Source organism: Callorhinus ursinus, unplaced genomic scaffold, assembly GCF_003265705.2.
Source record: "Callorhinus ursinus isolate GAN/ISIS: 27379988/994484 unplaced genomic scaffold, GSC_fseal_2.0 scaffold1, whole genome shotgun sequence".
Classification (NCBI taxonomy): Eukaryota; Metazoa; Chordata; class Mammalia; order Carnivora; family Otariidae; genus Callorhinus; species Callorhinus ursinus.
In genome coordinates this window covers 20,324,062-20,350,214 of record NW_027397063.1, presented here as the reverse complement: position 1 = coordinate 20,350,214, position 26,153 = coordinate 20,324,062, and the positions used below count along the sequence as shown (strand labels likewise).

Here is a 26,153-nt window from a genome sequence, read left to right as displayed (position 1 = left end):
AAATGAGATGAACTGGTTTCCATACAAGCAGTTAATATAATAATAACATAATTTGGAATGAAAATCATATAGTGTATTTACTGTTTACCTTTCATCCATAATAAATTATGGGGTATAAAGACTTAGAAGAATAGAAAATTAGAAAAAAACAAAATATCCACAAATAATGAATAAATTGCAGTATGTTCAAACAATAAAATACTACATAGCAGAGAAAAGGAATAAAATACAGCTACACCTATCAATGTGAAGAAATCTCATGAACATAAATGTTAAGGGAAAAAAGGCAAGCTAACAAAGAACACATTGGTATAGGATTAGTTATATAAGCTCTTAAAACATACAAGAAAATATGATTACATATTGCTTAGGGGTATATGTAGTTATTGTGTTGCAAGTGCATTGGAAGTTAAGCACCAGTGGCCTCCCTGAAGAGGCAAAGAAGAAGTGGGCCATGATCAGAGAGGAAAACACAGAGGACTTCAAATACACAGATAATATTTCGTTTGTTAAGCTGCGTGGTGGCTGTGTTCATTAACTTTATACTTTTTTGTGAATGTAAATATTTGCAAAATAAAATTTAATTAAAAAAAGTGTGCAGTGACCCTTGACCTTAGAAACATAAAACTCTAGTGTGATAAGAAATATATATTTGATCTTTGTCCACAGTTCCTAACATAGATTTTCTAAAATCTTCAGAATTCCCTTAGTGATAGGGATAATAGCAGTACCTTTTGTAATTAATAAAAATCTCCTTTCGAGCAAACCTGAGTTTATGCTAAGAAGGTGACTTTTGGTATGCCCTTACACAGCTTCAGGATGGGGACTGGTTGCCACATACACCAACCATGTGATTAGAGAGTTGAAACTTTCAGCCCTACCCTTGGACTTAAGAGATTGAGTTCATCATCTATGGCCAATGATTTAGTCAATCATACCTACATAATGGAACCTCTAAAAATCTGTAAACAATGGGGTTCAAAGAGCTTCCAGGTTAGTGAACACATCAAAGTGCTAGGAGGGTGGCACATACATTGAGAAGGCACGGAAGTTTTATGCCTTTTCTCCTATACCTTGCCCTACACATCTCTTCCATTTGGCTGTTACTGAGTTCTATCTTTTATAATAAACTAATATTAGTATTTTTTCCTGCATTTTGTGAGCCCTTCTAGCAAATTATCAAACCTGAGGAGGGGTTGCAAGAATCCCCTGAAATTTTTTTGTTTAATTTTATTTTTATTTTTTTGACAGAGAGAGAGAGTGTACAAGCAGGGGGAGTGGCAGGCAGAGGGAGAGGGAGAAGCAGGCTCCCTGCTGAGCATGACCTGAGCCAAAGGCAGATACTTAACCTACTGAGTCACCTAGGCACCCCAGCAATTGCATTTTATTTTTTTTAATTTTATTATGTTATGTTAATCACCATACATCATTAGTTTTTGATGTAGTGTTCCATGATTCATTGTTTGCGTATAACACCCAGTGCTCCATTCAGTACATGTCCTCTTTAATACCCATCACCAGGCTAACTCAGCCCCCCACCCCCTCCCCTCTAGAACCCTCAGTTTGTTTCTCAGAGTCCATAGTCTCTCATGGTTCGTCTCCCCCTCCGAATTCCGCCCCCCTTCATTTTTCCCTTCCTACTTTCTTTTTTTTTTTTTTTAACATATAATGTATTGTTTGTTTCAGAGGTACAGGTCTGTGATTCAACAGTCTTACACAATTCACAGCGCTCACCATAGCACATATCCTCCCCAATGTCTATCACCCAGCCACCCCATCCCTCCCACCCCCACCACTACAGTAACCCTGTTTGTTTCCTGAGATTAGGAATTCCTCATATCAGTGAGATCATATAATACATGTCTTTCTCTGATTGACTTATTTCACTCAGCATAATACCCTCCAGGACCATCCACGTCATTGCAAATGGCAAGATTTCATTCCTTTTGACAGCTGCATAATATTCCATTTATATATATATATATATATATATATATACACACACACATACACACCACATCCTCTTTATCCATTCATCTGTCGATGGACATCTTGGCTCTTTCCATAGTTTGGCTATTGTGGACATTGCTGCTATAAACATTGGGGTGCACATACTCCTTCAGATCACTACATTTGTATCTTTGGGGTAAATACCCAGTAGTGCAATTGCTGGGTCATATGGTAGCTCTATTTTCAACTTTTTGAGGAACTTCCATACTGTTTTCCAGAGTGGCTGCACCAGTTTGCATTCCCACCAACAGAAGACATAAACAGACATTTTTCCAAAGAAGACATCCAAATGGCCAACAGACACATGAAAAAGTGTTCAGCATCACTCGGCATCAGGGAAATCCAAACCAAAACCTCAACGAGATACCACCTCACACCAGTCAGAATGGCCAAAATTAACAAGTCAGGAAATGACAGATGCCGGTGGGGATGCAGAGAAAGGGGAACCCTCCTACACTGTTGAGAATCCCCTGAATTTATAGCTGGTTGCTCAGAAGTAGAGATGGAAACCTGAGACTTGCCACTGGCATCTGAAATTGAATAATCTTGTGGAACTTAGCCCTTAATCTGTGAGGTAAGTGCCAACTCTGAGTAGTTAGTGGCAGAATTGGATTGAATTGTAGGATATTTAGGTAGTATACAGAAAATTGGAGAATTGGTTGTTGGGGAGAAGAAAAAAGCACACATTTGGTGTCAGAAGTTTAGTGAGTAGAAACACTATCAGATCTAGCTAGGGAGAAAAGGCATTTGTACATAAAAAAGTAGATGAAGATGACAATACAAAATTATAAATGTACATACTCCAAATGAGTCCTACCAATAATATTTCTGGGGTCTTTGAGAAATCTTTCATGGAGAAGATAAATGATCTTATTATCAAAGAGGAAGATGAAGTAGGGAGAGGATTAAGAAGAATGAGATCCATGTCCATAAAATCATAAATGCCTATCCTCCCACTCAAACGTCATCTCCATGAGGGTAGGATCATCTGTTGTATTCAGTACTGAATCCCCAGTCCTTGGCATAGGTAATCTCTATATAGAATGACTTTGATGGAAGGAAGACTAGGATTCTCTAATACCCAGAATATTAGACACAGAGAGCACATAGGCATACTGACAGGTTAGTAATGGACTTTACACAGTGGGTATCAACTTCATAGAACTCTTTCCTTCAGAGGACACATCAGTAGATATTTGGGGTTTAACATTTGTATCCTATAGATCAACAATGGATTAGAAAGAGAACTTAATTCTATTTATTAAGAACAGAATAGAGACACCAGAAATAAACCCATATTTATATGGTCAATTAATCTATGACAAAGGAGGCAAGAATATACAATAAGGAAGAGATAATCTTTAAATCAGTGGTGCTGAGAAAACTGGACAGCAACATGCAAAATAATGAAACTGGACTTCTTCCTAATACCCTACACAAAAGTAAATTCAAAGCATTAAAGATCTAAATGCGAGATGTGTAACCATAAAAATCCTAGATGAGACAGTAATTGCTCTGATACCAGCCATAGCAACATTTTTCTAGATATGTCTTCTAAGGAAAAGGAAACAAAAGCAAAAATAAACTATTGGGACTATACCAAAGTATAAAGCTTTTGCACAACAAAAGAAACCATCAAGAAAACAAAAGGACAACCTACTGAGGATGCCTGACTGGCTCAGGTGGTAGAGCATGTGACTCTTGATCTCAGGTTATGAGTTTGATTTTCAAATGATACATCTGATAAGGGGTTAAGATTCCGAATATATAAAGAACTCATACAATTTAATAGCAAAAAACAAAACAAAACAGTCCAATTAAAAAATGGGCAGAGGACCTGAATAGACATTTCTCCAAAAAAGACATACATATGGCCAACTGACACATGAAAAGATGCTCAACATAACTCATCATCAGGGAAATGAAAATCAGAACCACAGTGAGATATTACTCCACACCTGTTAGAATGGTTAAAATCAAGAAGACAAGAAACAGCAAGTGTTGGCGAGGATGTGGAGAAATGCACTATTGGGAGGAGTGTAAATTGGTATAGCCACTGTGGAAAACAGTATGGAAGTTCCTCAAAAAATTAAAAATAGAAATATCATATGATCTAATAATTGCACTATTGAGTATTTACCCAAGAACACTAACTCAAAAAGATACATGCACCCCTATGTTTATTGAAGCATTATTTATGATAACCAAGACAAGTAACCTGAGTGTCCATCGATAGACAAATGGATAAGGAAAATGTTGTACACACACACACACACACACACACACACACACAGACACACACGAATATTACACAGCCATAAAAAGGATGAGATCATGCCATTGGAGATAACATAGATGGACCTAGAGGGTGTTATGCTAAGTGAAATAAGTCAGACTGAGAAAGACACATACCATATGATTCCACTCATAAATGGAATCTTTAAAAAATAAACAAGCAAAATCAGAGCTATAAATATAGAGAACAAATTGGTAGTTGCCAGAGGGAGGGTGTGGAAGGGCTTGGCAAAATGGGTGAAGGGGAGAGGGAGATATAGGCCTCCAGTTGTGGAATGAGTAAATTATGGACATAAAAGCAGAGTATAAGAAATAGAGTCAATAATATCATAATAGTGATGTAACAGAACAGATGGTAACTATACTTGTGAACATAGCATAAGGTATAAACTTTGTCAAATCACTTGTTTGTACACCTGAACCTAATGTAATGTGGGTCAACTATACTCAGATTAAAAAAGGGAGAGAGAACTTAAAGAGTATATTTGAAAAAGCAATCATTTTCATACCTTAAAGTGACACTTGGTGCTCCTATAAAAAATTAAAATGGAATGACAATATGTATACCATATCTTCTTTATCCATTCATCTGTTGATGGACTCTTGGGCTGCTTACATAATTTGGCTATTGTAAATGATGCTGCAATAAACATAGGGGTGCATGTAGCCCTTTGAATTAGTGTTTTTGTATTTGGGGGGATAAATACCCAGTAGAGTGATTACCAGATCATAAGGCAGTTTTATTTTTAACTTTTTTTTTTTTAAAGATTTTATTTATTTATTTGAGAGACAGAAAGAGAGCAGGGGAAGAGCAGAGGGAGAGGGACAAGCAGACTCTGTGCTGAGCATGGAGCTGGACGTGGAGCTCAATCCCATGACCCTGACATCAGGACCTGAGCCAAAACCAAGAGTCGACTCAACCACCTGGGCCATCCAGGAGCCCCTACTTTTAACTTTCTGAGGAACCTTCATACTGAGCAATACACAGAGTTGCTGAATCACTACTGTTGTATACCTGAGCCTAAAATAACACTGTATGTTAACTACACTAGAATTAAAAAACTTAATTAAAAATGGAACGGCAATAACAACAAAATCTGGACCATTTCAACCATTAATGTCAAAAGGACCGAATTGAGAATTAGTAAGCCTAAAATAAGATTTCCTAGTTTATACTCGTTGTTCTTGAAGCGGGATGGAAAAAGAACTGAAGCAAAATACTGAATGTTTTAAATGATTCTGTGCGTCTTAAAGAGAAAAAAGGCCTCAGAATCATTTGCAGGCTCTACATTACAAGAAGAAATAAAAAGTGAGAGGTCTAAAGTGACCTGGCCAAGATGTGTGTCCATAGGATGCCCAAGAAACCAGATGGTGTGAAGCATTAAGTCAAACAACTGCAAATTCAACAAAAAAAAAATCAATCTGGTAGAAGCTTATTTGTGGGCTGTCTTTTTCATCTCTTTTCGCTATCACTCTAGCAACACACATACGTGAAATTCCATGCACGTGAGAAATAAAAGATAAAAGATGTTTAAAACACTTAGAAGAGTCTACTATGTACTATGTGTTCAATAAATGCTGACTACTTTGCTACATTAGTATTAATAAATATTTTTGTTACTGGATTTGAAAAAAATTTGATTGCATTCATGAAGTCTCCTTCAATGCCATCTCTTATTTTAACTATGGCTTCACATCACCTTATCCTAAAATTCTACCCTTTACCCAGTATCCCAGAGAGGGGGGTGCTTGCACCAGAATGCACCAACCCCAGAGAATCAGAAGCATGCATGATGGTAGTGATTTCTACTGTGAAGAAGAAATAGGGCTTCTGTAATCTGGTCAATGTTCAGTTCCCCATTGTGTATTCTTTGGCTTCTGTTGGTGCCAGTATCTCATGCTTTGCTTCTATTTGTATCATCTTTATCAAATAATAGGACTAGCAGGAGAGTTGGAGCTGGGAGGGGATGATGGAAGAAACCCAATGTAGGACACCTTCCACAATGGCTTCACATCACCAATACTAGTAGGAGGTTTGTAATAGGACTAAAAAACGTACAGAAATATTCATATATCAGGAGATCCAAAGCCTAATCCAAACTATCTATCTGAGTGACTTTGGGACAAGTTACTTAACTTTTGTGACTGCAACAATATGTTCAAATTAGAAAATCTTCCAGATCCCTTCTAGTTTAAAATTCTGATACATTGACCCTGAATTTTCCAAGATACTCAAGAATCACCTCTGAAGAGCAAGGAGTTCTTTCTCCTCTCTCATCATACTCTCACTTCCAATATGTGCTATTACTCTCTAATTTTTTTAATGGACTCCTCTGGCAAAGCCAATGATTCTTCCATTACTCACCATGAACAAAAAGGCCATATTCGCTTTCTGACCTCCAGAAATATTTGAATAAACATGTGGTATGTTGAGAAGAACCCTGAACCTGGAAGATCTGGGTCCAACCTCTGAAGCTACCACTTACTAGCAGTTTTAAAGTAAAAACAATATCAAATTTATAGTATTGGCAGTTATCCTGGAGATTTTTGTCTTTGATTTCATTTACTTTACTGAAGACTAAACACATCCTGTGAGACTCAAGATACATACTGCTGGAGTCTTGATGGAAACTTAGTTTCTTCCCACAGTACTTTGAAACCAAAGGATAAGAAAAAAAAAAAAAGCAGCAAAAATATTCTTCAAATAAAATCCAATGTGCAAATTCAATATATGATCAAATCAAAGAGATGCCAGAGTCTTAAGGATCCCCCATTGGACCTCTTCCTTCCCAGCCTCAGAGCGCTAACAACTCAGTCCTAGAACCTTCAAAGCCCCTCCTCAAAGTGGTCATCAGCATCCCCTGGGAGCATAGCAGCAGTGAAGAATCTCAGGCTCCACGCCAGGCTAACTGAATAGAATCTACCACGTGAGGAGATCCCTAGGTGGTGTGTGTGCATAATAAACTTGAGAAGCACTGATCTAGAATACAATTTAAAAACCACTGAGTTACCCCATGCTGCTCCCCCTAATTAAAATCTCTGGTTTAGCTTTCTTATTGCCTATCTCATAGTGTTGTTGAGAACATGAGTGTGAACTCATTTTGTAAACAAAAGTTACTCTTATTAGTTCCAACTTACTGGAAGTTTCTGCTACCTTTCTTCTTGTGTTCCAGTTAAAACCTCCTTCAAATTCCCATTGCAAAGAATAATTCCATATAGTAAAAGTATCCCTATGTCTTAACAGATATTCCATAGGAAAAATGCTTGATTTGATTATATAATTTTTATACAATAATTCCATATGTGTTCTTTCCCCAACCTCTGCTAATCTAAGTCACTTTCACTGATTGAAATATTTTATTGTATACTGTTTTCACTGAATACTGAGTGAGCTATATTTGGTAAGTTAATAAATGCTTTATCCAGATCCCATACTTAAATCCTCTTAAATCCAACCAGCACATCCTACCTCCAATATTTGAAGTAATGAAATAAACAAAATATAGAATAAAAGGTGATTAATAACTAATAAACACTCAAGTAAATATACTGAACGACTGAATGAAAGAAATTTGAAGAAACAGAGTACAAACAGGTTTAACATTTCTCTCTCTCTCCTAACCTTTTCTATTTTAATCACTTGTTTTTATCTGAAAATTCACTTCAAAGGGGCAACTCCTTAATGGTTGATTTTTCCAATTGATAATGTGATACGTAGCAATTTATTTATTTTGACAAGTTTCCAAAAAGCTCAAAACCATGCAGTTAACCTGAGGTTGTCGTGAAGAGATTTGATACATTATGCTTTTCTTGAATGTGTTCTCTCTAGTCAATTAATTTAGGAAGAAAACCCATTTCTATAACTGAGCTGTGAAATGGTTAGATGATCTCTTTTTTTTTTTTACTTAATTATAAGAGTCTTCATTAGAATACTTAGAAACAAAGAGTATTAAAATGTGGATGAATTTTTCTCTCTCCCTTTTTCTTTCTCTTCCAATATAAACTCTACAGATATATGTATCTACTGGGAGGAAAAGGAAGAAAGAAAAACTGACTCCACATCCATATTGAATTTTCCTGGCTAATGTAAGATATGTGATATTTCCAATCACCTGTACATATTACACTGAATCGTGTAATTTTAGAGTTAGATTCTTAATGATTACTCTTACACATACCACACCCACACCCCATTTTCTCTCCAACCTATTTTCATTTCCTTCCCTATTTCTTTATATTATTGTTTTTATTTTTTGCTTTCATATTCTCTTTTTACAGTGCTCTAGAATTTTTAAAAACTATAATAAAGTAGCATTGAGTTTGTGAATTTAGAATGCTGGAGGTGAGCAGGGGCAAAGGGTAAGTTTCTTTAAGTAATACATAGAACTACAAAATTTTAATAAAGTATATACTTGCTTATATACACACCATACAGAAGAAGCAAGGAGTGAGATATTTTTATATTTTTATTTTAGGGACAATATTTTTCTATTGTCCCTAAAGAGTCCACATTTAAAAAGCTGTATAGAACTTGTTTTCTAGGGTTCAGAACCATAAAAATAGTATTTTTAAACTCTTAAATGCAATGTATTTGTTCTTCTTCATAGATACTTTATCCAAATAGCCAAATTTAACCCAAATATTCAAATAATTAGTTATTTGGCTTATTAAGCTGTTATTTTTTTAAGTTTTATTTATTTAGGTAATCTCTACACCGCATGTGGGGTTCAAACTCACAACCCTGAGATCAAGAGTTGCATGCTTTTCCAACTGAGTCAGCAGGTATTAAGATGCTAAATGGCTAATACCATCACACTCAGAGAGAACAAGGAAAAATAGGGCTTCATAGGCATCCATCATTTAAATCACTCTTGGTCATCATTAGCATCATGGCCGCTAGGATTTCTGGGTAACAGAGGGCCTTCCAAGTAGATAACACTGATTCTGCCACCTGTAGTTTGCACAGTTTTAGGAAGAAAATAACACAGAAGTGCCCCCTTGAGTTTAGTTTTAAAAACAACATTAACTGGTAATAATAAGGAACTATCAGTGTTCCAGAACTTAAGTACGTAGAGTAGCCTGATGCTGTTTGACAATAAACTGTGTAGTATAATTGGAGGAATGCAAAATTTACTCAGAAAAGCCACTGAACTTGCTAATAAATTTTTCAAATAATGTGACTTGGGATTTTTTTTCTAGTTAGAAATAAACTATATAAGCACACTACTTTATATTCAATGAGAAATACAAAAATATGTAAAATATATATATATGAATATAAAGAAGAAAAATAAAATTCACCCATAAATCACCACCAGAGAAAACAACTGCTAATATATTTCCTGTTATTCTTTTTATCATGTATCTGTGTATGGATATATGGATACATGCATACACATATAAACATAGTATGTGTAGGTACATATATTTACATATATGTACATGGCTAATTTAACAAAATTAGGATGGTTCTATATATACAATATTGCAACCTTTTAAATACAAAATTCTAAGCATTTCTCATATCAGAAAACAGTCTCCAAAAATGGTTTTTAATAGTTACAGTATATTCATTGCATAACAATTTAACTATTTAGATAATTAAATACTATTTTTCAAACTCTTTTATTGAAGTATAGTTGATAAACAATGTTACATTAGTTTCAGGTGTACAATATAGTGATTTGACAAGTCTATATGTAATGTTATGCTCACCCCAAGTGTACCTACCATCTGTCACCATGCAAGGCTATTACAAAACCATTGACTATATTCCCTATGCTGTACTTTTCATCTCCATGACTTATTCATTCCATAAGTATAACCCATTCCCCTTCACCCATTTTTGCCCATCTCCCCACCTTTCTCCCCTTTGGCAACCATCAGTTTGGTCTCTGTATTTAAGTGTCTGTTTGTGTTTTTTATTAATTTGTTTTGTGTTTTAGATTCCACATATAAATGAAATCATATGGTATTGGTCTTTCATGGTCTGACTTATTTCACTTAGCATATTACCCTCTAGGTCCATCCATGTTGTCACAAATGGCAAGATCTCACCCATTTTATGACTAATATTATATTATATATATAATTACCTATCATTACAATATGTTATATTATTGTATATTATATATATAATAATATCATACAATATCTATTTTTGTGGTATCTATCTATCTATATATATACCACATCTTCTTTATCCATTAATCTATCAATGGACATAGGTTACTTCCTTATCTTGGCTATTGGAAATAATGTTGCCATAAACATAATGTACATACGTCTTTTCAAATTACTGTTTGTATTTTCTTTGGGTAAGTATCCAGTAGTAAAATTACTAGATCATATGATACTTCTATTTTTAATTTTTGAGGACCTCCATGTTTGCACACTGGCTATCTCAATTTATATTCTCACCAACAGTGCACGAGGGTTCCTTTTTCTCCACATCCTCACCAACACTTGTCATTTCTTGTCTTTCTGATTCTAGCCATTTGGACGGCTAAAGGTGATATCTCATAGTTTTGATTCTTATTTCCCTAATGATTAGTGATGTTGAGCATCTTTTCATGTGTCTGTTGGCCATCTGTATGTCTTCTTTGGAAAAATGTCTATGCAGATCCTTTGCCCATTTTCAATCAGATTATTTGTTTTTTTGGTGTTGAGTTGGTATAAGTTCCTTAGATACTTTGGATATTAACCTCTTGACAGATGTGTCATTTGCAAATATCTTCTCCCATTCACTAGGATTGCCTTTTCATTTTGTTGATGGCTTCCTTTGCTGTGCAAAAGCTTTTTATTTTGGTGAAGTCCCAATAGTTTATTATTGTTTTTGTTTCCCTGTCTGAGAAGACATGTCTAGAAAAATGTTGTTATGGCCAATCAAAGAAGTTACTGCCTATGTTCTCTTGTAGAAGTTTTATCATTTCATGTTTCACATTTAGGTCTTTAATTCATTGTGAGTTTACTTTTGTGTTAGGTGTAAGAAAGTGGTCCAGTTTCATTTTTTTTTCATGTAGTTGTCCAGTTTTCTCAGCATCATTTATTGAAGAGACTATCCTCTCCCCATTGTATATGCTTGTCCCCTTTGTCATAGATTAATCAACTGTATAAGCATGGGTTTATTTCTAGCTCCCTATTCTGTTCCATTGATCTGTGTGTCTATTTTTGTGCCAGTACCATTTTGGTTTGGTTACTACGGCTTTGTAGTATATCTTAAAATTGGGATTGTGATACCTCCAGCTTTGCTCTTCTTTCTCAAGATTGCCCTGGTTATTCAAGAACTTTTGTGGTTCCATACAAATTTTAGTATTATCTGTTTCAGTTCTGTGGAAAATGTTATTGGGGGAAAAAAAGAAAAATATTATTGGTATTTTGACAAGAATTGCATTGAATCTATATATTGCTTTGTGTGGTATGGGCATCTTAATAATATTAATTTTCCAAACCATGAGCACAGAATATCTTTCCATTTATTTGTGTCATCTTCCATTTCTTTCATCAATGTCTTACAATTTTCAGAATACAGGTCTTTCACCTCCTTGGTTAAGTTTATTTCTTGGTATTTTATTCTTTTTGGTACAAATGTAAAGAGAATTGTTTTCTTAATTTCTCTTTCTGCTACTTTGTTATTAATGTATGGAAATGCAACTGATTTCTGTGTATTACTGAATTCATTTATTACTTCTAGTAGTTTTTTGGTGTCTTTAGAGTTCTCTATATATAGTATGTCATCTATGAACAGTGACCGTTTAGCTTCTTCCTTACCAATTTGGATGCCTTTTATTTCTTTTTCTTGTCTGATTGCTGTGCCTAGGACTTCCAGTACTATGCTGAATAAAAGTGGTACAAGTATACATCCTTGTCTTCCTGATATTAGAGGAAAAGCTCTCAGTTTTTCACCATTGAGTATAATGTTAGCTGTGAGTTTTTCATATATGGCCTTCATTGTGTTCAAGTATGTTCTCTTTAAACCTAGTTTGTTGAAAGTTTTCATCATGGATATTGAATGTTGTCAAATGACTTTTCTCCATCTCTTGAGATGATCATATGATTTCTATCCTTTGTTTTGTTGATGTGGTGTATCATGCTGATTGATTTGTGCATATTGAACTATCCCTGCATCCCCAGAATAAATCCCAGTCAATCATATATCTTTTAATGTATTGATAATATTTTGTTTGATAATTTGATGATGTTTGATGGTTTGATAATATTTTGTTGATGATTTTTGCATCTATGTTCATCAGGGATACTGGCCTGTACTTTCTTTTCTTGTAGTGTCTGTCTGATTTTGATATCAGAGTAATGCTGGCCTTGTAGAATGTATCTGGAAGTTTTTCCTCTTCTATTTTGTGCAGTAGCTTGAGAAGAATAGGTATTAACTCTTCCTTAAATGTTTGGTAGAATTCACCTGTGAATCTATCTGGTCCTAGACTTTTGTTTGTTGGGAGTGTTTTGATTACTTCTTCAATTTCATTACTAGTAATTGGTCTGTTTAGATTTTCTATGTTTTCCTGATCCAGTTTTGAAAGATTATATGTTTCTAGGAGTGTATCCATTTCTTCCTTATTGTCCAGTTTGTTAGAATCTAATTTTTTATAGTATTCTCTTATAATACTTTGTATTTCTAGGATATCCACTGTTACTTTTTTCAAACTTTTTGATTACTTATTAAGGATTTAATTGTAGAAGTAAGATCAAAGGGTATAAAGATTCTTACAGAGGGTAAGGATTTTTTTTAAAGAATTTAGTAATAGTACAAAATTGCTTTCCAGGAAACATTAAATAATTATTGAAAAGAAAATACGCCAATGAAATAGAAATATGAAAATAAACAACTAAATTTATTTACATATAACCACTATAAACTTTCTTTATTTGAACTTGAAATGCCATGGCAATTTTGTAAGGCAGTATAATAGCTGAGAATGTGCTCTGAAGCCATCCTGAAGGGGTTTAATTCCACTCTGCTATTTGCTAGCCGGGTGTTATATTAACCTATTAGTGCTGCCATAGGAGAATACCACAGGATATGCTGGGTGGCTTAAACACCAGAAATTTCTTTTCTAATAGTTCTAGAGGTTGGAAGTCTATAATCATGCTGCAGGCAGAATTGGTTTCTGGTGAGATCTCTCTCTCTCTGGTTTGTAGATGGCTGTCTTCTTGCTGTGTCCTCACGGGCCTTCTTTCTGTATGCACACATCCCCAGGTGTTTCTTCCTCTTCTTACAAGGACCCCAGTCCTATTGGATAAGGGCCCTGACCTTATGACCTCATTTAGCCTTATTTATTTCCTAATCTCGAAATACCTTTACACTGAGGTTAAAGCATCAGCACATTAATTTGGGGGGTGGGAGACACAATTCAGTTCAAAAGAGGTATGTTTGACCAAGTAACTTGATGACTGCATATCTGAGTTAGCTCATTTATAAAATGAAGATAATAATACTTCACCAGCTAACATGAGATTAAATGTGTTATACATAAAGCATCTGAGAGCAGTGCCTAGCAAATGGTATTTAATAAATAAATAGCATCACATTAAAAAATTAAGGGGTTAAATGGACATTGTATATATTAATCATGCTACACTACTAAAAAATAGCTTTAATAGCACAATTTCTATGTTGGTCATCCTGTTAATTGTAATAATTATTAGGAGATATTAGGATTTAACAGAAAAGAAATAGAAACATTAAGCAAGTCATCCAAAATCATACAATGAGTTGACAGTATAATTAAAAATAAACACAAGCTTTTCAAGAAAAGGTATATCCTTTTGATTCCTTTGAAATTAAAATAACTGTCAGAAAGAAGACCAGTTATCTTCTATGATGAATATTTTTAGCAGGAGGAAAATGGGTTTAAAAAAGAAACAAGATTTATATTATTTGGAATATTTCAGTTTTACATAAGTTTTTTTAAACTGCCTCTTCCACATAGAAAATAAATTTCTCAATATAACGATTCCAAAAATATTTAGTAAAATGCTTAAGAATGAGAAAAATAAGTACCAAGAGACTAACAGCATTCATCTTGCTTCCTCACTGAAATAAACTTACTTGAAAATCAAATAACCCACAAATGTTTACTGAACTGAATTTGTGATTAGTAGTAGTCCAAGTACCACTGGAAATGCAAAAGAAGTTATGACACATGAACAGATAATTAAGACAATATATATATGACATATATATAAAGTACCTTGGAGCAAAGCTGAAGGACATCTAACTCACCATGGCAAAGGAAGTTCAGACAGGAATACCAGTGTTAGAGTAGTCATTCTAGAAGAAATATAGAAAATAATATTAAGCTGAAGAAGATGAACCATAAATGACTGGTAATGAGGGGAGGTGGGGGGGGGAGAACAGCCAGGCAGAAGAAGGTAAACAGGACTATAGGACCAAGTGGTACCAATACGCAAAACCTGCAAAAAACTACAAGTAGTTCAGTGTTATAAGCCAGAGTTCTAGGCCGTGGATGGTAAGAGATGAAACTGGTTAAGTAAGATCATGGATGATTGTATATACTGTCAAAGGAGTTTGAAATTTAGTCTGTAGATAATGGGAAGTTGTAAAAAGGTCTGTAGCAGCATGAGTTAGTGTTATTGACATCTGCAATAGATCTCTCTGGCAGTTCTATAAAGGATGGACTTGAAGATGACAAAACTAGAGGCAGGTAGATCAATAAGGACACTCTTGTGATTGTCTAGCCAGAATTGAGGTAGAGGAGACAAAAGGGGAAGGAGCAGAGAATGTCAAGAAATACTTAGGCATTAAAATTATCAGAACTTACGGCTGGATAGATATGGAACTGTGGAAAAGAAAGATGATTAAACAGAAAGTTTAGGAAGAGGAACAATTTTGAGAGAAGATGACATATGCAGATTTCAAGATATTAGGATCGAGGTAATGATGAATGGTTGAGAGAAAGATGGATATATGAGTCCAGAGCATAGGATTAAGCCTGGGGGATATGGCTATTGAAATAAGAGTGGACAAGATTGCCCACCGAGTTTTTAAAATGACAAATGATCAAGGACAGAACACTGAGAAAAACTAACATTTAAAGGATGAGTCATGTGGAAGAAACCATGAAGGAAGCAGAGAAGAGATGTGAGAACCAGCAAAAACCTGGGTTAGAGAAGACAAGTGTACCAAGGATCAAAACAGATGGCGACCTCTATTGAATGCCCACTGGATATACCAAACAGAAAGCTATTTGTGACCTTAGAGATGTCAGTATATGTATTGTGGGGGACTGGGAAAACAGGTTGTAGTGAGTTCCTTTGAGGAGGAGAGGCAGTCTGAAAAGACCTTAGAATCTCTCTTGGTTAATGTAGGCAGGAGGTAATGTCCCACCACCTAAGGTCTTATCTTATGAGGCGAAGCAAACAGACACAGAAGTGTCCAAAGTAAGCAATGTGCAGAGACTAGACAGAAGAGTCTGGCCCAGATACAGAATTATGGTTCAAGGCATAATAAAATGTTCTTACTTGGGAGAAAAACAGGATTTCAAGTAGAGAACTGGTCAGTGGAAAAAGAAAATGCAAAATCATTAGAAATCAGAAGCAAATCAGAAACCACAAATACAATTAGCAGTAAGGTTGACTTTTGATGCTGTATCTTGCAAATTACCCAGGAAAAATTCCTTAAATACCAGCAAACAGCACAGGACAGGTCAAGTTCCAGAGAATGGGGTAAGTTAGAATGTGCAAGCAAGATAAAGTGGCTGCAACTAAGGAAGAAGAGTGTGGCAATTAAGGAACCAGGGAAGCATAGGAAGCAATTAATAGGGGAGAAACATGACTGAAATGCTCAATCTGGGAGAAATATGCAAGGACACCATAACTAAATTGCTAGAACACATAAAGAAGTCTGGGAAGTATATTAACCCAAGGAATAAGAAATGGACAAACCAAGAAAGATTAGCACTTCAGAAGTCAAAGATATGTGAGAACATCCATCCCTTAACATACAAATTACTCCATAAAGATTTGCTGAATGAAGAAATTAATGAATAAACAAGATAATGGAAAAAATAATAAATGAGATTTACAGCAGTTTTATTCTGCTCAACTTTACATTAAGATGGCTACATAGTCCAATCTTCAGCTAAAACTTCGACCTTTTTAAACTGTGCATGAATTATCTCATACATACACCAAAATTTCTCTAGACAAGAGTTATTTTACAAAAGTAATCATTTTTCCCTAGAAAATTAAATAGAACCAGTAGAAACCATTTATGAAAAGCACTCGTAAGCACTAAGAATTGGTTTTCTTTCACAACTATCCTATTTCCCCGTGTCTTCTCTCAACAGGGAAGGTATTAATCTGTTCAGTTTTATCCTAGAATCATATTTTTACATTTAATTAAACGGACAGCATAGGCACTAAGCATATCCTCACTAAAGGGGATACCTTAATAAAAACAGTAAAACATACTTCTTCTATAACATAGTGAAGTAGAGCCCTTAGAAGAATAAATTAAAAGATAATTAATAATTCCTAGGATAACCTGAGAAGATAGGAAGGAAGATTGTGTCTGGAGGACAAAATGATAGAAAAATAAATAAAAATGATGACTCATAGGTATACCTTTGATTTAATAAAACAATAGAAAGGATTGTACTTTAAGTCAGCAGACAAGGGTTCTAATTCTATGGTTCTCTTTGTATTCTAGGACAAACATTTTAATATATTTGTGCTTGAGTTTCCTAGTTCTTGTTTTCATTCTTTACCTCCCTTACTTGCTATGTGGAAGCCATAGTGATCTTTTAAAAACATAAATCAAACCATATCACATCCTTGCTTAAAACTCCAATAGTTTCTTGTTACAACTGGAATAAAATCTAACCGATTCCTCAAACCTTCATCAGCTGTCATGAACAGAACCCTGCTTACTGGGGCGCCTGGGTGGCTCAGTCGTTAAGCGTCTGCCTTCGGCTTAGGTCATGATCCCAGGGTCCTGGGATCGAGCCCCGCATCAGGCTCCCTGCTCGGTGGGAAGCCTGCTTCTCCCTCTCCCACTTCCCCTGCTTGTGTTCCCTCTCTCACTCTGTCTCTCTCTGTCAAATAAATAAATAAAATCTTAAAAAAAAAAACAACCAAACCCTGCTTACCTCTCTGAACTAATCTTTCCACTGTCCCCCTCATTCACTGTTCCTGGCCTGCTTTATATTCCTTAAATTCTGAAAAGCTCAAATTTGCTATCTATCAGTCTAGAACAGTGAGCCCAGGTCCTCCTGTGGTTGGCTATTTCTTGTCATTTAAGTGGCAACTCAAATGCACTTCCTTGGCAATGTCTTACTTGGCTTTCTATAGGAAAATAGTCACCCCACCCTCACCCATCTATCTCTATTATATAATTATGACTTTTCTTTATAAAACTTACCACTATTGAAAATCATATCTTTTCCACTTTTTATGTGTTTGTATATATTATAAATATCTCCATAACAATTTTATTCATCAGTGAACTCTCTGGCTCATAGGTAATGCTCCATAGGTAGTTGTTGAAGAGAAGAGAAGATGGAAGGAAGAAAGGAAGGGAAGAAAGGGATAAAGGAAAGAAGGGAGGGAACTGAATAAATAAAATATTTGATAATAAAATGAAAAAACTATGGAAAAGCATACTGGAAATAAACATCAAGATGTTAGATACCACACCATACTTAAATATTTGTAAATGCCACAGACTTGCTTTGATTTAAAGGAAATTCACATACTATTGTTTTCATTTTCTTGATATTTCGGTGAAACCTGAACAATACAAAGATTTTTGTACATATATAGATGAGTGAGTGTGGGTATGTGTTTTCATTTTCACGGTTTATTTGGGTGAAACTAGGGTAGAAAAAACATCAGAGACACCCTCAGAGCACATTCAAGATGTCAGCATTTACAAACCCATGTGCTACTCCTCTAAATTACACTCCTCCAGCTGGCTTGATTAATTTTGAAGTGGATAAGCTAACAGTGCCAGATCACACCCAAGCAGTATACACTGTATAAGAACACAATAAAACAGTGATAAACAATAGATTATTTCAGTGGCATATGGCTGATACATACTTGGGCCAGCCTCAAATGCAACCTTTGGATTCTGTTTAAAAATCAGTTGTCTGAATTATAGATTTAGCATTCAAGGCACTCCTTGTAAGCATTAAGTAATTATTCCAAAGAGAAGAAAGGGAGGGCCAGATAAAGGAGAAAAAGAACACACACTGGTCATTGAAGAAATAAGATAAATTAGAATTAATGAGTAGAATTAGTGAGCATGCATGACAGTCTACAAGGGACAATATAAAATGCATAAAAACATTCAAAAGGAAGAGATGGCAACAAGTAGGCTAATATGTATGAAGGAAAATAAATATAGAGGCTACCAGGGGAAGCAGAGCAAAGGAGAAAGAAGTAAAAATTAACTTTAAAATTCTCTCCTATACTTACTATCTGGATGTAAAATCAAATTTTTTCCACTAAAATTATGACAAAAATCCCATGTTGCACATTTAAGAGGGTTTGGAAATATGTTGCTGAAATCTTATCTACACCATCCTTAAGTAAAATTCCTCCCTCCAGAATATGTCTTCCCCATTATCTCAGTCTCCAACCATCTTCTTCTGGGTAAGGGATGCTTCAGAACAATGGGTAGTGAGTCCAAATTGGTGGGATTAAAGCTTCCACATGAAGAACCCAGAGTGTTTACCTCCTAATCTCCTATTTATGAACTGTATTTCAATGCAAACAAGACTTTCACAGTATCAAGTGAGAGACTGCAAAGCTAGAAACTGATAATCAGTAATAAAGTATTGTTTTTCCAGGAGAAGGTCCTTGACCTTTTGATGCCAATGGCTAGCCACATGTTTTCAAGTAAGAGTCTCATTGATGGATAGTTTCTTGATGACATGCAATCGGACTAAAGTTAATTATTAACATACTGACACATTTAACATACTGAAACATTTCAAAATAATATGTAATAGGACTAATGTTAACAAGGTGACCCAACCCTTGTTTACTCACAAAAACACTGATTTAACAATGATATGTGGACCAATATATCTTTGTGAGAATTCTGAATTCAATTAAGAAGTCTCAAGTCCCCAGGTGAGAATAAAGCTGAGGACAGCTGCTTTGAAACAGGTAAGAAGAGTAATTCCACTTTACCTGCATCAGCCTGTCTCCCAAGCCAATACTAGGAAAGAACACCTCAGCCTGTCACCATTCCTTTAAGGGGAAAGTGAAGAGTGGAGCATCCCTCCAATGTTCTGGCTTTTTAGAGAGCTGCCTGAGGAACTGGTTTCTGTCTCACCTCACTTGAAGAACTGACAAAACCAGTACACTTTGCATGCCTGGGGACTTCTGAAAACAAAGAAAAGCAGTGGGTGACTTGTTGCAGCCAGCATAGTTCAGCACCATTGGCAGAAGCAACATAACCTGAAAATTCTCCCTTAGAAGGGAGGGAGAGGAGTGAAACGTGTGTCTGGCATTCCAGTTCATTAAAAGACTGCCCAAGGGAGTGGTTTCTGTCTTACTTCATTTGGAGCAATGACAGAACCAACATAGTTTGGATGTCTGGAGATTGCTCAGAATATAGGAAAAAGATAGGAGGCTTGCTATGGTTAATACAATTCAGCATGATCAAGAGAAGGTACACATGCTACTACCTCAAGAGGGCAGGAAGAGAGTAGAGTGTCCAGGGCTCTGGCTTTTCAGTGGGCCCCCTGGGGGACTGGTATCTAACACAGGTACTAACAGGGAGCTGGTATACTCTGGATACCTAGTGGTCACTGAGAACAAGGGAGAGTTGGGCAGCTTGCTTCTGTAGAACTAGAGAACTGCAGTTCCACAGACAGATATTAAAGGCAACAAAAGATTATAGGCTCCTGAAATAGAAACCAGTAATTGAGAAACTACACATATAGGCCCAGAGAAGTTGTACTGTCTGCCAAAAAGGTTTCAGAGGCCTTTAGAATTTCTAGCAGGGCTGATTGGTGAAGGTCTTACATAGTACAAGGCCAGCCTTTAAAGACAGAGAGGTGGCTGCTTTTTCAAACACAAAAATCCCAATAAAAAGTAACAAAACACATGAAGAAAGAAGGAAACATGGCCCAATCAAAAGAACAAAAGCAATCTCCAGAAAACAAACCTATAGAAACAGAGTTATATGAATTAACTGAATAGGAATTCAAAATAAGCATCATAAAGATGCTTGATGAGCTCAAGAAAACAATGAGTGAAGGAATAAGAGTATCAACAAAGATAGAAAATATTTTGAAAGAACCAAACAAAAATCTTAGAGCTGAAAAACTGAGTAACTGCACTGAAAAATTTACTAGAGGAGTTCAACATCAGATTTCATCAATCAGATGAAAGTATAAACAAACTTGAAGATTGGTCATTTGAAATTATCCAACCAAAGGAACAAAGGAAAAAAAGAATGAAAAATAAGAAAATCTATGAGATATATATAATGCTATCAAAGAGACCAATTATACCCATTTTGGGAGTCCCAGAATAAGACAGAAATGGCAGAAAGCTATTTAAACAAATAATGGTTGAAAACACCCTAAATCTAGAAGGGAAAAGGACATCAAGATCCAAAAAGCCCAAGAGATCCCAACTAGAAGGAATACAAAGAAATCCAACCAAAGGCATATTTTTAATCAAACTGTCAATAGTCAAAGACTAAGAAAGATTTCTGAAAGCAGCAAAGAAAAAAGAGACTCCTCATTGTACAAAAGAACCTCCACAAGACTTGTGATACTTTAATTAATAAGAAATATATATTTAGTCTTTGTCTCCATTTCTGGCATAGAGCTCATAAAATTCTTGAAATTTCCTAACTGATGAAAATCCTAGAGGCATCTTTTGTTAATGTTAATGATGTGAATTTGGATCCCTAAAGATGGGTTGGTTGCCAGTGGAGTCAATCATGTGATTAGAGGGCTGAATCTTTCAGCTCTACTCTCCAACCTCCAGGGAGAGGAGAGGAACTAGAGGTTGAGGCTATCAACAATGGCCAATGAATTAATCAATCATGCTTTAGAATGAAGCCTCCACAAAAAAAACCAAAAATGGGGTTCAGAGAGCTTGATTGTTGATCATATGGAGATTTGAGGAGAGTGGTACACCTGAAGAGGGTATGGAAACTCCATGCCCTTCCCCGTACTTTGTCTTATTCATCTCTTCCATCTGACTGATCCTGAGTTATATCCTTTTATAATAAACCAGTGATCTAACAAGTAAAATGTTTCTCTAAGTTCTGTGAGCTGCTCTAGCAAACTAACTGAACCTGAGGAAGAGGTTGGCGAACCTCTAGTTTATAGTCAGTCAGTCAGTCAGAAATACAAGTAACAATCTGGATTGCAACTGGTGTCTGAAACACAAGAAGGGGTTCATTGGAACCTCGAAATCTATAGTTGGCTGGTCAAAAGCACAAGTAATAACCTGGGCTTGTGACTGGCATCTGAAGTTGGTGGGAGAGGAGGGTATAGTAGGACTGAACTTTTTTTTTTTTAAGATTTTATTTATTTATTTGACAGAGAGAGACACAGCGAGAGAGGGAACACAAGCAGGGGGAGTGGGAGAGGGAGAAGCAGGCTTCCCACCGAGCAGGGAGCCCAATGCGGGGCTCGATCCCAGGACCTTGGGATCATGACCTGAGCCAAAGGCAGACACTTAACGACTGAGCCACCTGGGCGCCCCAAGGACTGAAATTTAACCTGTAATATCTGAGGCCCTCTCCAGGCAGATAGTGTCAAAACTGAGTTGAATTCTTGGACACCCTGCTGATGTCTGGAGAATTACTTGGTGTTGTGTCAGAACCCACCCACCCACCCAACACATACAAACAACAGAATTGCAACCAGAACCAAAAGAAGACTATAAGTAAATTTCCCAGCAGAAACTTTGTAAGCTAGGGAGAAAAATGGCATGAAATATACAAAGAGCTCAAAGAAAAAACAACCCATCAAGAATATTAAACCTGGCAAAACTATCCTTTAGAAGCGAAGGAGAGATAAAGACATTCTCAGACAAACAAAATCTATGGAAGTTTATCACCACTAGACCTGCCTTACAAGAAATGCTAAAGGGAGTCTTTCAAATTGAAACAAAAGGGCATTAAACAGCAATACAAAAGTAGAAAAACTGCTGGCAAGTATAAATATATGGACAAATAGAGAATATTGTAATACTAGAATGGTGGTATGTAAATCACTTTTAATTCTGGCATACAGGTTAAATGACAAACTATTAAAAAAAAACTATACCTGAAAAATTGAATATAGAAGGAACATACCTCAACATAATAAAGGCCATATACAACAAAACCAAAGCAAATATCATAAACAATGGTGAAAGATGGAAAGCTTTGCCTCTAAGATCAGGAACAAGGCAAGGGTGTCCACTCTCACCACATGGTACTAGAAGGACACAAGGGTGTCCACTCTCACCACATGGTACTAGAAGTCCTAGCTATAGCAGTTAGGCAAGACAATAAAATAAAAGGCATCCAAATAAGAAATGAAGGAGTAAAATGGTTGTTATTTGTAGACATCAACTTATATAGAGAAAATTCTAAAGGCTCAAGCAAAAAAACTGTTGGAACTAATCAAGAAATTCATTAAAATTGCAGGATAAAATCAACATATAGCAATCAGTGGCATTTCTATACACCAACAATAAAACATCTGAAAAGAAATAAAGAAAACTATCCCATTCATAAAAGCATCAAAAACAGTAAATACTTAGGAATAAATTTAACCAAGGAAATGAAAGGTCTCTACAATGAAAACTACAAGACTTTGTTGAAAGACACAAACAAATGGAAAGATACCCCACGTTCATGGATTGAAAGACTTAATGTCAGAATGCCCATACCATCCAAAATCCTCTATAGATTCAATGCAGTCCTTATCAAAATTCCAATGGTATTTTCCACGGAAATAGAAAAAGAAATTCTAAAAATTTATGGAATGACAAAGACCTTGAATAGCTAAAGCAATCCTGAAAAAGAAGAAGAAAGCTGGAGGCATCACCTTTTGATTTCAAACTATACTACAAAGCAATAGTAATTAAAATAGTATGCTACCAGCAAAAAATAGACACACAGACCAATGGAACTTTTATCTTACACTACACAAAATCAACTCCAAGTGGATTGAAGACTTAAACATAAACCTATATTGAAACAATATAACTCCTTAAAAAAATGTGAAGATTTTTCATGACATTGATCTTAGCAATGATTTTATGAATATGACACCCAAAGCACAGACAATAAAAACAAAAATAAATGGGACTACATCAAGCTAAAAAGATTCTGCATAGCAAAGGAAACAATCAAGAGAGTGAAAAAGACAACTTTTAGAATGGAAGAATATATTTTCAGACCATATGTCTGATAAGGAGTTACTATCCAAAGCACATAAGGAATCCCTATAATTCAACAGAAATCAATCAGTCAATCAATAAAATAATCTGAGCAGATAACTTGAATAGACATTTCTCCAAAGGAGATACACACACACACACAAACCAGTGTTGGTGAGGATATGGAGAAATTTGGACGCTTATGCATTATTTGCGGGAATATATAAAATGGTAAGCTGCTATGGAAAACAGTATGGAGGTTCCTGAAAAAATTAAGAATAGAACTAAGACATGATTCAATAATCCCACCTCTGGATAATTATCCAAAATAAGGAATCTGAAAAGATATTTGCACTCCTGTGTTTATTGCAACAGTATTCATAATAGCCGAGCAGTAAACATAACCTAAATATACATTGACAGATTAGTTTTTAAAACGTGGTACACATATAAAATGGAATATTATTGAGCCACAAGAATAGAAAGAAATCCTGTCATATGCAACAACGTGGATAAATCTTAAGGACATTATGCTAAGTGAAATAAGCCAGTGGCAGAAGGGCAAATAATACATGATTCCATGTATATGTAGCGGAGTCACTTATATTTGACTATCTAGAATAGTCAAATTCACAGAAACAGAAAGTAGAATGGTGGCTGCCGGGTGTTGATGGCAGGGGAAAATGCTGTTCGATGGGTTTAGAGTTTTAGTCCTGCCAGATGGAAAAGTTCGAGAGACCCACCATACCACATTGTGCTTAATACCAACAATACAATATGAACAGCACTGTATTGTACTTAAAATTCTGTAAAGAGGGTAGATCTCATGTTACGTGTTTTTTAACCACACTACTATTTAAAAATAGTAACTTGTAGCATTCATCAAAAATGGATTTCCTTACTTTATTTATAGATATAAAAGAATCTTTTAATCTATAATGTTTTTTATTTATATATACAGTTCAATGAGAAAAAGTAATCATTGTAAAATTAAATTATATTGGTAAACATGGCTGTTTATAGTAGGAAATATTGATCGTCACATACTAACTATAAAATAAAGATTTCCTAATCTCAACTCATAACTCTCTAATAAAAATATAAAATTACAAATTCAAACTTTCAATTTTCATCTGAAGCATAAATTTCCAGAGCCATTCCATACTTGGGGGGTGGAAGTATGTGCTTAAAGATAAGATTAATATTGTATCTCCCTGGAGGACCTTTTGTGCTCAAAGAGAGAACCCACCACAATATAAATCATAATACAATGATAGTCAAAGGGACTTCCACAGATAATGACACTGTCTTAACCTCTGAATTGCCCCAGCCTAATGGGCAGCAGCCCAAAAGTGTATATGCACTGCAGATCATTGTACTTAAATCGTCACTTATGTTTCCTTCATATTTTAAAATGTTACTACTGGCCCACCAAACATAGGTTCCATTGTCCACTTCTCTCACAGTCTTTCACGCAACATGAAGCCTTTAATCTTGACATTAGTAGAATATCCCAACCAAACGAAATTGGGACTTGCTCACATCCCTGCTTCTCACATATGATCATGGCAAATGAGATATGAGCAAGTAACTGGTGAGCCTAATTCAACATGGACTCAATAAAATTGTGAAGAGGTAGGAGTCTGTGGTTCATTGGGAAAATTTGAGAAGAGCTCATGGTGAAGCTAATGAAAATATTCATATATTCATCTCCATGAGTTCAGGAAAACCATGTCAATCTGGTCTTCACTACGTCCCCAATGCTCTGTGTTTACTAAAAATTCCTTGAATGAATGAGTGAAGGAATGTCCAAGGTTATACAGATCCAGAATCTATAAGTGTAATTAATCAGAAGTATATGCCTTGATAATATATTAAAATACTAACAGCTCTTTATTGCCATAGAAGTCTTCATGATGTTCAATATTATGAAATCTACATATTCAGAGCCAGTGTCAGTCTATAAAATTTAAGTATTCACATAGAATTTATTCACTTATGTTTTCTTCATAAAAGGCATTACTTAAGACTTGTTTGCTCAATCAGAGAATTAAGGATAATTTATTTTTTCTATAATTTTACCCAAATGATAAAGTGATCATTGCACAATGCTACAGCTACTAATATGATATTAAGACAGAACATAAAGGTTCATAAAGACCACCATAGTGTCTGAGATTGTGTAATACACAACTTTGCTCTGGATGATCTGCAAACAAATTTATTTTCAGGTTTTAAGCTTAAAATCAAATCATATCAAGGATTAAATGTATCTAGTTGTCCAGTGGTTTATAGTCTATAAACATGTCCTTAAACAATCTCAAATGAATGAATTAATTCTCACAATTTGTGTGTTGTTAGGATTGTCCAGTATTTTCAACTCAAGTAAATAACCATATTTATTCATGCCAGTAGCTGTTACAAACCTTTACCATTCTACTTTAAATCACTCAACTGGACTC

The 26,153-nt window shown here is 35.4% G+C and overlaps 1 protein-coding gene across 1 annotated transcript in view; it reads right to left on the bottom strand.

The window, feature by feature from the left end:
• The window catches only part of LOC112834046 (uncharacterized), a 342,252-nt gene that overhangs the window by 65,171 nt on the left and 250,928 nt on the right, over positions 1 to 26,153 (bottom strand). Inside the window, exon 4 of the mRNA XM_073891876.1 lies at positions 14,546 to 14,593. Within this exon, the coding sequence (XP_073747977.1) occupies position 14,593 (1 nt within the window). The 3' untranslated portion in view covers positions 14,546 to 14,592. The remainder of the gene's footprint in view (positions 1 to 14,545; positions 14,594 to 26,153) is intronic.